At 59.0% G+C, this 11,720-nt stretch overlaps 1 protein-coding gene across 4 annotated transcripts; it reads left to right on the top strand.

Annotated features, from left to right (window-relative positions):
* Positions 1 to 1,243: 1,243 nt before the first annotated feature.
* PKDCC (protein kinase domain containing, cytoplasmic) lies at positions 1,244 to 11,249 on the top strand. 4 transcript variants are annotated; one of them, XM_033838660.2, is made up of 7 exons: positions 1,244 to 2,081; positions 6,277 to 6,399; positions 6,995 to 7,266; positions 7,932 to 8,011; positions 8,249 to 8,373; positions 9,993 to 10,166; positions 10,362 to 11,249. In XM_033838660.2, the coding sequence occupies exons 1-7, from the start codon at positions 1,428 to 1,430 to the stop codon at positions 10,371 to 10,373; spliced, it is 1,440 nt and encodes a 479-aa protein (XP_033694551.1). In that variant the 5' UTR covers positions 1,244 to 1,427; the 3' UTR covers positions 10,374 to 11,249. The 4 variants fall into 4 exon arrangements, with proteins under 4 accessions (XP_033694551.1, XP_073647518.1, XP_033694552.1 ...); XM_033838661.2 differs by having other exon boundaries at positions 1,245 to 2,081; positions 7,082 to 7,266; positions 8,266 to 8,373; XM_019942535.3 differs by having other exon boundaries at positions 1,245 to 2,081; positions 8,266 to 8,373.
* Positions 11,250 to 11,720: the final 471 nt, after the last annotated feature.

The raw sequence follows: 11,720 nt of genomic DNA, 5'->3' as shown, positions 1-11,720 counted from the left end.
CCCTCCACCTCCTCCCTGACTCCTCTCCAGCCAACCTCTGACACTGCGGGGCGGAAAGAGATTAACCTGTAGAGGACCAGGAGGCAGGAAGGTGCCCAGGAAGGTGGGAGGATCTAGGTGGACAGTTCCTGGGCGGTGGGGAAGTGGAGGGCTGGGAGGGGGAGGGGCAGCGGCTTATCTCTCCCAGGAGGGGGGAGCTCACTCCAAACAACTAATGCACTGGCGTGTGAAAGCTCCTCAATTAGCACTAATGATGCAATCAGGGAGGGAGGAGGAGGGGCCAGAAGTTCTGGTGGAGTCAGCACCTACTTACACACGCGGTATACACTCCCTTCCTCGGACACAGTAGCCCCTTCAGATACACTAATGCACGCACTCCAGAGACAATCTGGACCACGCACGTCCGTGGGTACAAAGGCACTCTTTGTAAATTACTAGCACGAATATGGTTCGTGATCCGCTGCTAACCGCGTCTGACTGCGGGGATCCCGGGGCAGCGGTTCCACCTGGGGCTTCGGGGACAAAGAAAATCAGAAAACTTGGTAGAGGAGGTTGAAGAGGGCTTCTCCGAAAACTTCAAGATTTTTCTTCTGATCCCAGAGTTCCCGTCCCACCCGCGCTCGCAGGTGCCAGCCCCTCCCTCAGCGCCGCCTCCCCATCCCCCGCCCCCGAATCCGGGACTGAGCCAGGAGCCGCCACCCGCAGTCCCACTCGCGGGAGGCGGGACCCACGCTCCTTCCCTGCGCCCAGCCCGCCCCAAGGCCCCGGGTGCCCGGGAGGGCGCTCTGGGACCACGCGGATCCTCAGCACCCCGGACCCAGCTGCTCGTCCCCTCCAGAACCCGTTACCCGCTGGCCTCGCCCCTTCATCTTCCCCCCCACCCTGCCCGGCCGGCTCCGTTAGCCGCCTCTCGGTCCCGTTATCCGGCCGCCCCGACCCCATTATCCGCCCTTGCGCTGGGCCCGAGCCCCCGCGCGTCCCGGGGCCGCTGCCGCCCCCTCCCTTTCTCGCCGGCCGGAGCTCGGGGGCCGCGGGCTGGGCAGGGCCGGAGCCGCCTCCGCGCCGCTTCCCAGGCCCGGACGGCCGCGGGAGGAGGTCCCGCTGTCAGTCAGCGGGGAAGGCCGGGCCGGGCAGCCGAAGGGGGCGGCGCCGAGGATGGGCTCTGGCCGGGAGCTGGGAGGCGGAGGCGGAGGGGGCGGGGGCGGGGGCGGCTCAGGGCCTTATAAGCGGCGGGGGCAGGGCGGGAGGGAGGCAAGTGTCAGGCCGATGTGCAGCCCGCGAGGGGCCGGGGTCGGGGCCGCCGGGGCCATGCGCGCGGGCTGGGCAGGGGACCCGCGGGGCGCAGAGCGTAGCCGCTTCGGAGCCTGAGCCTCCCGGGGCCGCGGCCGGGGAGCCGCGCGGGGCCGGCCGGCGGGGGGAGGGGAGCGATGCGGCGCCGGCGGGCCGCGGTGGCCGCGGGTTTCTGCGCCTCCTTCCTGCTGGGCTCGGTCCTCAACGTGCTCTTCGCACCGGGCTCGGAGCCTCCGCGGCCAGGCCAGTCCCCCGGGCCCTCGCCAGACCCGGGCCCGGGCCGTCGCGGGGGCCGCGGGGAGCTGGCCCGGCAGATCCGAGCGCGCTACGAGGAGGTGCAGCGCTATTCCCGCGGGGGCCCCGGTCCCGGGGCCGGCCGGCCGGAGCGGCGGCGCCTGATGGACCTAGCTCCGGGCGGCCCGGGCCTGCAGCGTCCCCGCCCCCCGCGGGCCCGGCCCCTGCCCGACGGCGCTCCGGGCTGGCCCCCGGCTCCTGGCCCGGGCTCCCCCGGCCCGGGATCCTCCGGCCCGGGCCCGCGCCTGGGCTGCGCCGCGCTCCGCAACGTGTCCGGCGCACAGTACGTGGGCTCCGGCTACACCAAGGCCGTGTACCGGGTCCGCCTGCCCGGCGGCGTCGCGGTGGCGCTCAAGGCGGTGGACTTCAGCGGCCACGATCTGGGCAGCTGTGTGCGCGAGTTCGGGGCGCGGAGGGGCTGCTATCGGCTGGCGGCCCACAAGCTGCTCAAGGAGATGGTGCTGCTGGAGCGGCTGCGGCACCCCAACGTGCTGCAGGTACGAGGGGGGCGGGTGCAGGGATAAGGGTGCTGGCTGGACGTGCCAGTGCTCGACCACTCGGGCTGGAAGAGAAACCTTGGTCTTAACATAAAGAAGCGAAGCCCTGATGACTGCCCAGGTTAAGATAGGGGCAGAACCCGGACAGTGGCAGCTTCCCATTACACCACCCTGCTTGGGTGGGTGACCCGTTACGGAGAGACTCCCGGGTTTCTCAGCTTCCAAACCGTATCTCTTGAAGACAGGACAGAGGGTCCCCAGACTCGGGGTAGGGGTGGGGGTCCATTCGGGCTTAGGACCCTGCTTCTGGCTGGAGCTGGGGTGTTGAGCACCGGGGAAGGGACCCCAGCCAAAACAGTGAACAGAGGTCATCCCTGAGTCAGGGTCCCAACTGCAGTGATAGGGTCCCTTTTCTTGTTGGAATCTGAACCCCACTTCTCTCAACTTCCAGTGACTTGTCTGGCTTTGAAGTTGGGGTGGAACTGCAATGGGGTTGGGAAGAGCTAGAAAAAGACCAGACTTGATTCCCAGAGAATATCCTGTACCCCACCCAGAAGCTGCTGAAAGGACTGGAGGGGATTGGACAGTAGGCCAGAAAATGCATGGCCCTTCCCAGAAGAGACCCTGGCCTCAAAGTAGGCTTTGGAAGTATTGAGGAAGCCTCGGGGTCCTAGCTCAATGCTCGGGGGACAGGCTGAGGACCTGAGGGTCTGCATGTCACATTATCTGAGCAAATGTGGCCAAGAGGCTGGAAGATTGAGAAGACCAGATGCCCAGGTTCCTACTAAATGGGACTCTGTCTCTCCCGTTCACTGGGGGACAGGGGAAAGATGAGACCCAACCTTGTTCCCTCCAGGCTAGACTAAGAGAGTGGGCCTCTCATAGTCCCAGCACTGCCCTAACACACCCACTTCCCCCTCTCCCCCAGCTCCCCTTGGTCCTTGAGTCAGCCCTAGAATTAGACGAACCGTTCCCTTAGCACATGTCTGAGCGGACTGAGAGGGGAATCCCTGGCTGCTTTTGGCCCGGTGAGCATAGGGTTTGTTCAGACTCCCCAGCTGAGGAATGTTGCCCACACCTTCCACCTCCTAGCCCACTCAAATTAACCTTTCTGCACCCGGCAGAACTGGTCAGAAACCCAGGAATCCTTCCCTCCTTTCCTCAGGAGTGAGTTGGACACCAGATCTGGGTGGGCCTGGCAGAATAGGAGAGAGAAGCCAGAGAGCTGTTTATACTACTGCTGGCTCCCAGTCTCCCTGGGCTACTCCAGCCCTGGTCAGACACACGTTGACTGGGTCCTGGGCCCTAAACTGGTTGCAGAAGGTCAGGCAGAGCCAACAGTTATGGGTGGTTACGCTCCAGTGTCAGCCAACTGTTGCACGGCTGACACTGGAGCTACAGGGAGTGAGCAGTGGGTCACGTGGCCCTTCTAACTGGGAGGATCTTGTTCTCTTTGCTTCCCAGGAGCTCCTGGGAACCTTTTGGAAACCTGGGGTGTAGGCCAGATTCTGAGGCAGTGGAGAAGGTCTTGAGTGTGTTAGCAGGATATTAAGTGTTAGTTAATTGACTCAAGACCCCACCCCCCTCCCTTACGAGGGATTTGAGGTTTGATGCGCTTTCCTGTCTCTTAAGGAACTTCTCCCGCCCTCTCTTACCCCACCCAAACTTCAAGACGAGCATCCAGCTAACCGCCCTCACGCATATGTCAGGCCCCCAGCCCAATGCTGAAGGTGCCAAAGGGGAAAAAATTACAACTGAATAGTTTTCACTCATTCTCTCTCTAGACCGAGACTGGGTTGGCTGTGTTACTCTTACAGGGTCGGAGACTGGGGTTAGTTGCCCTAGGACAGAAGTGTTACAAGATGGAGAGGGTGCCAGGTCCTTTCTGTCAGGGGAGAGGTGAAAAGCTACCATTACGGGGAGGTAGAGCTACCTTGGTGTGAATTTCGGGACTGCCTTGGTATTGGGTCTCCTACATTCGTCCCCCAACCCCCAGGCCAGTATCCCTCTGGCTTCTTCAGCAATGCCACCTCTGCTCCAGGTAAGCCTGCCTGGGGGACTTCCTGCTCAGGAGGCTCCAGTTCTGGTGTGCAGGGAACTAGAAATAATGTTGTTTTAATACGTCTTAATCGTTTAAAATTTCAAAACTGTTCGACTGTTTGCTGAACCGGGGAGGAGCCAGAGAGTGTTTCCCGCTCCCCGAGGCCCCCTCCGCCTCTCTGGCAGCCCTGAAGTTGGTGCTGGTTCTAATAGAAAAGGGCCAGGATAGCATGTCCCACTGGCCCTTCTCAGAGCTTGCTCAGTCCGGGGACTGCCTGGGCGAGATCTCTCCATCCATCTCTGTGACCCCTCCCCAACCCACCTCCCCCCCCCCCCCCTCTCTCACACACACACACACACACACACACACACACACACACACACACACTCTCCCTCACGTGATAGATGCCTCTATAGCCCAGGGTCAAAGGGCACAAGGGTCTTCCCTCCCCTGCATCACTGTCGTTCCCAGGGCCTCAGGCCTCAGATGGGGCCCCAGGCCTACTTGGGCCCTGATTCTGGCCCTGCTAGAGTATATTTCTTCTCCCAAAGGAACAAAAGATTCAACTGAAATGCTCAGCCTCTGGCTTCCTGGGGGGGGGGAGTTAATGGTGTCTTTTTATTTTTTCCTGAGGGGTGTTGATTAATACCTCGTTAACAGCGCATTTAACGACCTCTGGGTGTTTAATAACCTTCAGAAGTTTCCCACAAAGGCTCAGACTCTGGGCAAGAAAATGAGAACCAGGCTCCAGGGCTGCTCCTTTTACCTCACCCCTACCTCTGCCCCACTGGGGTCTGGGGTCTCCCTGGGCTGATGTGGGGTGGGGAGGGTAGAGAGAGAGGGAAGAAGGGGGCCCCGGGGATTTCCCCCTGACCCCCCCCAAGCTGCAGCCCTACTGATCTGAAAGCGACACCGAGACATGCCTTCCCTCGTGCCAGCAGGACTGAGGTAGCTGGCTCCAGGGACGGGGAGCTGCAAGGGCACTCCTGGGATGGAAGGGAGCATATAAGGACCTGGAGTGAAGCTGGGTAGGGTGTGAAGGGTGATGGTGTGCAGGGACATCTAGCCCAGGGGCTTGACTCCCCCGCCGCCTCACCCCACCGGCACCGCCCATCGTGCAGCCCTCCCCTCTTCCCACTCTGGCCCAGACAACTCAGCCTTTGTGTTCCTCCTCCCTACAGGGTGCTGGTTGTTTTGAGCACCGGCTGATCCTTAGCTGATGTGCAGCATGGTGGGAGAGACTGGGAGAAGCAGAGATCTCTGTGGATGCTGGTTGAGGTGTCAGTGACAGTCAGGCTGTGCTTCCCAGAAGCCCCTGGCCAGCTGAGCTGTACGGAGCCCCTCCCCCAGATCACATGGAGCGGGCCGGCCCTTGTGACCCTGCCCTCAAAGAACTGACCTTCCCCAGGAACCACCCTTACTACTCCCCCAGTTGATATGGGTGACCCCACCCCACCCTGCCCTGCCCACCAGCTATGCAGAGAACACCCAATGATATGCCCCTTGGATACTTCTTGTTCTGATCGACACTTGTTACCAATCCCAAGGGAGATTGCTTTTCCTCCAGAAAGACCAGGGCAGAGGAAAAATGAGGGTGCCAGAAAGTGAAAATGATGAAGCAAAGACAAGGATTAGAGCAGGGGAGGAGGTATAACATCCATTTGTTGGCTGGGCGATTAGCAAATGGTACTCATGGAAAGAACAAGGCTGTGGAATCAGAGTAACATAAATTTGAATCCTAGCTCCTGCAATTCTTAGCTGTGTGGCCTTGGGGAGGTAACTTAACCTCTCTGAGTTGGTTTCCTTACATGTGAATTGGAGACACTAATAGTACCTACTATGCCCTTTTAAGGTTATTCTAAGAATTGAGTTTTGCTTGTAAAACATTTAGCACAGTGCCTGGCACATGGTTAACACAAGGTGGCCAGACCTGCCCATTTACCTGAGTGGCCAGAGGTAAGGGGCTGATGGAATCAGTAGGAACTCTGGCTGCTGGGACAGAGGGCAGGCTTCCCAGGCAACGTTGCTATTCTCTTCTGGCCCGAGCTGAAGCAGAGACCTAGGGATGGGAGGGTGGGGGGCATGTGAAAACCCAGCCCTTCCTTGTCCCCACTCCCATCCTGTGACCTCATGACCCTCCTGGGCCTCTTCCAGCTCTATGGCTACTGCTACCAGGACAGCGAGGACATCCCGGACACCCTGACCACCATCACGGAGCTGGGCGCCCCTGTGGAAATGATCCAGCTGCTGCAGACTTCCTGGGAGGATCGCTTCCGAGTGAGCAGGGAAGAGGGCCAGGGCCCCGGGCTCCTTGCTGCGATGGTTCTCCCTTAGAAGGCCAGCTCTCCAGAGCAGCTTCAACTCCTCCTCCGTTGAGGGAGAGGGAGGGAAGGATGGAGCAAAGCTGACTCGGCCGTTGGCCAAAGGGTTAAAAAAAGAAACGAGGCAAAGAGGATCCTGAGGTTTTTGTGCTCCTGCCGCCCTGACACACACACTCACACATACTCTCAGCCTGGCTGCAGGAGGGCTAGTGTCCTAGGACTAGAAAAGAGCTTAAGGTCATCTTGATCCTCCCTCTATTTGCATACACTGCACAGAAACCACACCGAAGGTGCAGCTTCAGGGAGGATATGCACTATGCCCAGACTGCCCATTTCCCACTTATTCCATGTTACCCTCAGGATCAGGCCCACCGGGGGTAATAGAAAGTCGCTGGCTTGCTCAGTAAGGCCCCAGGCCTCAGTCCTTAGTGAGCTCCAGAGCCTTGAAGAAAAAGGCAAACCCCCAAGCTCAGTCCAGAGCACCAAAGCGGGGAGCCCCCAGGCACCCTCCCAGGAGAGAAGCCGTGAGCAGCCTGGTGTTTGCCCCTCAGATCTGCCTGAGCCTGGGCCGCCTCCTCCACCACCTGGCCCACTCCCCGCTGGGCTCGGTCACTCTGCTGGACTTCCGCCCCCGACAGTTCGTGCTGGTGGATGGGGAACTGAAGGTGACGGATCTGGACGACGCCCGCGTGGAGGAGACACCGTGCACAGGCAGCGCTGACTGCACACTCGAGTTCCCAGCCAGGAATTTCACCCTGCCCTGCTCAGCCCAGGGCTGGTGCGAGGCCATGAATGAGAAACGCAACCTCTACAATGCCTACAGGTGACCTCCATCTCCACTCAGGAAGGCCGGGCCGCGAGGGAGCGGGAGCCCGGGGTGGGGGTGGGGGCTCGCAGGGAGGGAGCCAGCATGGGGTCCAGGAGGCCAGCCAGACGCAGCCATGACCAGCGGAGTAGCAGGGGCGGGGGAAGGCCTCCACCCCTTCAAGAAGGGAACATTCAGGCTCCTGACCATGAGGCTAAAAATAGTCAGCCCCAAGGAGAATCTGGGTTGGGGGTGGCAGCTGGAGGCTTCTTAAAATAGTGTCAGACTCAGAGCTTAGAGCTGGTGGGACAGGCCCTGCCCCTTCCTCCCCTGGCCCTTCACCTCTGGAAGCTCCTCATAGAGCCAAGCCATGGGGCTGCTCTGACACGGGTCAGCCGGGCGATAACGCGGGGCTGAGGGGTGGGAAGGTCCCTGGGACGGGTGGGGAAAACAGACCTCAGATTTCAGTTTGGTATGAGGTTACCTGTGGCCTTAGCATGTGCCCAGACCCCGACCCTGAGTCTGAATAGACTCCTTGGCACACTCCGGGGCTATAGGCCCAGTTGGTTAGCCTGACAGAGCAGGCTCCCTGGCCAGGTTGGGGTTCTGTCCCAAGTTGGGGTAGAAGAAGGATATGTCCCCAAAGGCTGAAGCACTAAGCCCCTGGTTTCTCTCTGCCCCAGGTTTTTCTTCACATACCTCCTGCCCCATAGTGCCCCACCCTCACTACGGCCTCTCTTGGACAGCATTGTCAATGCCACAGGTATGCTCTCCAGTGCCCACCTGCCTCCCGTCACCATCTCCCACCCCCAGCAAGCATGGGCATAAGAATGACCCAGGGCAGCACATGGTCCAGAAACATCATTTCCCAAAGTGGCATTCTGTGGCAAACTCAGTGCCCAGTCCTCCGGTCATCGGGGCCCAGGCTCCAGAGGGAGGGGGGAAAGGCAGCTGGCTGCCTACCTCAGGGAGAAGTAGGAGCCCAGGTACCCTCTTACAGCACCGTGCACTCTGCAGGAGAGCTCACCTGGGGGGTGGACGAGACCCTGGCCCAGCTGGAGAAGGTGCTGCACCTGTACCGGAGCGGGCAGTATCTGCAGAACTCCACGGAGGCCGGCAGAGCCGGTGAGTGGCCCCGGCGAGGATCCAGGGGCTGGGGAGGTGGGGAACAGGTGCGAGGGTGGGTGATTCCCCTAATCGGGGAAGTGGCTCATCCTCCCTCTGAGACCGCTGTTTACCTTTCACTTCGACTGAGCTAGAACAACTATAATTGTGCCTTGAACTGGGGGGTGGGCGCTGACACCCCTTCTCTGGGTGGCTGCAAACCCCACTGTGTACTGACTGCGTGACTATGAGCAAGTTAACTTACGCCTTGAGCCTCAATTTCCTCATCAGTGAACTGGGTTCAGTATTACCTGCCTCAGAATTCTTATGGGGATTAAATGGCAGGTGAGATGTGTGACGGCAGTTAACTTGTTTCCTGTTACACAGCTTGAACACAATATATGTTTGCTACTCTTTCCTTCCTCGCCCTTCTGGGGCTGGGAGGGTGGCTGGAGGTGGAGAAGGGGCTCCACACTGAAACCAGTTAAGAAGCTCCAGGGCAGAGAGAGAGTTCTAGCCACGGCTTGTGGGCTGTGGTCTCTCCTGCTGAGGCCCTGGGGTTTAGCATGGTTGGCAGGGGGGCGAGGGATGGGCAGCCTCTCTATTCAAGGAGCTCTGGCCAGTCTTAAGGGTGGGGGAGCCCTCGTTAGCCCTGTAAATAAAGTTTAACGAGGTGAACAATGGCTGGCTCTGTCCCTGAGGACGCTGTTTATGGGGCTATAAATCACAGCCAGCCCTGGACTTTGGTCTAGTCCCTGGTAGAAGACGGAGGCAGGAGGGCGGGGTGGCCGGAGGCCCAGGGCTTCTGCATTATCAGTCCAGAGCCGGGGCTCCCCAGGCAGCGGGAAAGACTCGCGGGAACAGGAGGCCTGCGGCTAAGCAGCTTCTGGATTGAGGAGATTTCAGAGCCTTCTGTGGGGCTCTTTCTGTGAAATGGGGAGATTTCACATTCTTCCTCCAGCCTCTGCCCCAAATACTCAAGGTGTGGATTCCCAAATGGTCATTTTTTGTGTTTTACATTCATTTGCACGCCTCTGAACTTCAAAAACTCCATGACTGACCCCCTGTCCGAGGAACTGGCCTAGCCTCTCTCCCCAAGGCCAGGAGGAAATGGGACCAAAGGGCAGCTCTAAACTCTTTGCCACTCAAAATGTGGTCTGCCAACCAGCAGCACCAGAAGCTGGTTGGAAATGCCAGTTCCCAAGCCCCACCCCAGACCTTCTGAATCAGAATCTGCATTTTAACAAGATTCCCTGGAGGTTCACATGCACATTGAAGTTTGAGAAGCCCGGCTTTAAATGTCTAAAATGTTCTGAGCTCAGCAATCTCCCTGGTCAGCCGATGGCTCTGTGTGTGCACTTATCCCATGCCTGTGCCCGCCGTCATGTGTAGCCTGAACGAGTGTGTGCCCTTATATATGGAGACGTGTGTCTCCCAAAAAGTCAACCTGAGCTTTGCCTTTCCTGTGTGGTCATCCCAGTTTCACAGTGGTAGATGCTTTCATCTCCATGCTAGGAGGACTGGGCTGGATTTCAGCCCTCACCTAGGAAATGTGGCTCATAGCCCTTTAAAGAAAGCGACCCCAGCCCTTACCCCTGGGCACAGAGAGTTCTCATCTGAGCTCCATCCCCAACCCACAGAGTACCAGCACCTCCCAGGCAGTACCATCCCCCAGGAAGACTACCGCTGCTGGCCATCCTACCACCACGGAAGCTGCCTGCTTTCAGTGTTCAACCTGGCCGAGGCTGTGGACATCTGTGAGAGCCATGCCCAGTGCCAGGCCTTTGTGGTCACCAACCAGACCACTTGGACAGGTGAGCCAGTGGGAAAGGACATCCTGAGGGAGGTGACTGGACTCCCCGGAAGAGATTGACAGGTAGCGGTCCCCCATCAGAAGCCAGCGATGGTGAGAAGACAAGTGTCCTCAGGGCAGTTGCGTTATGAGGAGAGTGGCCCTGCGTCCAGGGAGAGAATCATCCAGTCCTGTTACTTCTTACCTCTGCCCCCAGGTCGGCAACTAGTCTTTTTCAAGACAGGATGGAGCCACGTGGTCCCTGATCCCAGCAAGACCACATATGTGAGGGCCTCTGGCTGACCTGTCTGTGGGCTCAGCTGACCATCCCTGCCAGCTGGGCTTGCCTGTGACTTGCACTGGCAGCACTGCGTGTCACCTGGGCACCCCTGCAGACAAGGCTGACATCCCCGACAGACCGAGGTGACCAGGACAACGTGCAATAATGCCACATGTTAAAATGTGAGTTTACCAGTCTAGGTCTGGGACTGCTGGCTCCAGGGCAGGAATCACGGAGGGCTGACTGCCCCTCTCACCCTCTGGGCTGCCAGCGAGGCTCAGGACGGTCTCGCCACTGGGGGCTCTGCCCCTCACTGGGACAGTTCTGTGGGCAGCCCCATCACTGTGTTCGTAGCGCGAGAATGTAGCCAGAGACCCTGCTGCCGTTGCTGCTGCCTGTGCCATGGCCCGGCCGGGGCCGCGTGGGGACAGTCAGTCACAGAGTGTTCTCTTAGCCAAGCTCCAGACTGGAGACTTGAAAGGATGCTCCGGGAGATGGGTGATTCTGTACCTGGGGAGGCCGCCTCTGGGCCCGACAGGGGCGCTGACCGGCCAGCCCAGGAGCAGGGGCCCAGGAGCACGCGAGGTATGAGCCAGGTCATGGGGTTGAGGGGCAGGTAGCAGTTTGAGCCAGGACCTGGGGCGGGGGTGGGGCCGGGGCCTTTCTGCCTCATTTGCTTTCAGTGAAAGCCACAAAGCAGCCAAAAGCAGCCTCTCCCCGCTCCTGGAGTTTGTATATCCAGAAGCTTTTGTACTTCTTGTTCATCAAAATGTTTATTTTTGTAAGAAAAAAAAAATCAATTAATAAAAGGACATTTCATGGCAAGGGCTCTTCTCAAGCCGCATTTTCCTGGGCTGCCTTTCTCGTCTTCAGTTTTGTCTTTGGTGTCTGTCTGGGGGCGGGGGCAGCGTGTGATGAAGGAGTGAAGTCTCCATGCAAACACTGAAGCTGGCACAGTGTGTGTTCAGGCCCTGCTCCCATGGTTCCCGTCTCCGTCCTTGGCCCTCTACATCCATGTCCTAACAAAAGACAGGAGGGACTAACAAGGTTAAAATTTTAACACACACTCGCTTCTTCTATACAAAGCCTTTACCCAGAGGACTCATGTCCTAACGGTGGGATGTCAGCAACGCCAGGGTGCTCTGGGCAGCCTCCACTCAGGTCAGCTTTGCCTCTGTGCAGGGTTGGGCCTGGCCATCATCACCACTGCCCACCACGTGGTAATGCACACTTGCCTTTCTCAGAGCCTTTCTTTTTTTTTTTTTTTTTTTTTTTTTTGCGGTACGTGGCCCTCTC

This window comes from Tursiops truncatus, chromosome 14, assembly GCF_011762595.2.
Source record: "Tursiops truncatus isolate mTurTru1 chromosome 14, mTurTru1.mat.Y, whole genome shotgun sequence".
Classification (NCBI taxonomy): Eukaryota; Metazoa; Chordata; class Mammalia; order Artiodactyla; family Delphinidae; genus Tursiops; species Tursiops truncatus.
The sequence above is the reverse complement of the archived record's forward strand: the minus strand, read 5'-3'. Positions and strand labels throughout refer to the sequence as shown.

What these genes read in the sequence shown, in the direction of transcription:
- PKDCC (XM_019942535.3), top strand. Translation starts at nt 1,428, where the DNA reads ATGCGGCGCCGGCGGGCCGCGGTGGCCGCGGGTTTCTGCGCCTCCTTC. An exon ending in CAGCATTGTCAATGCCACAG is followed by an intron (nt 8,012 to 8,265) that starts GTATGCTCTCCA and finishes TGCACTCTGCAG; the next exon opens with GAGAGCTCACCTGGGGGGTG. An exon ending in CAACCAGACCACTTGGACAG is followed by an intron (nt 10,167 to 10,361) that starts GTGAGCCAGTGG and finishes CTCTGCCCCCAG; the next exon opens with GTCGGCAACTAGTCTTTTTC.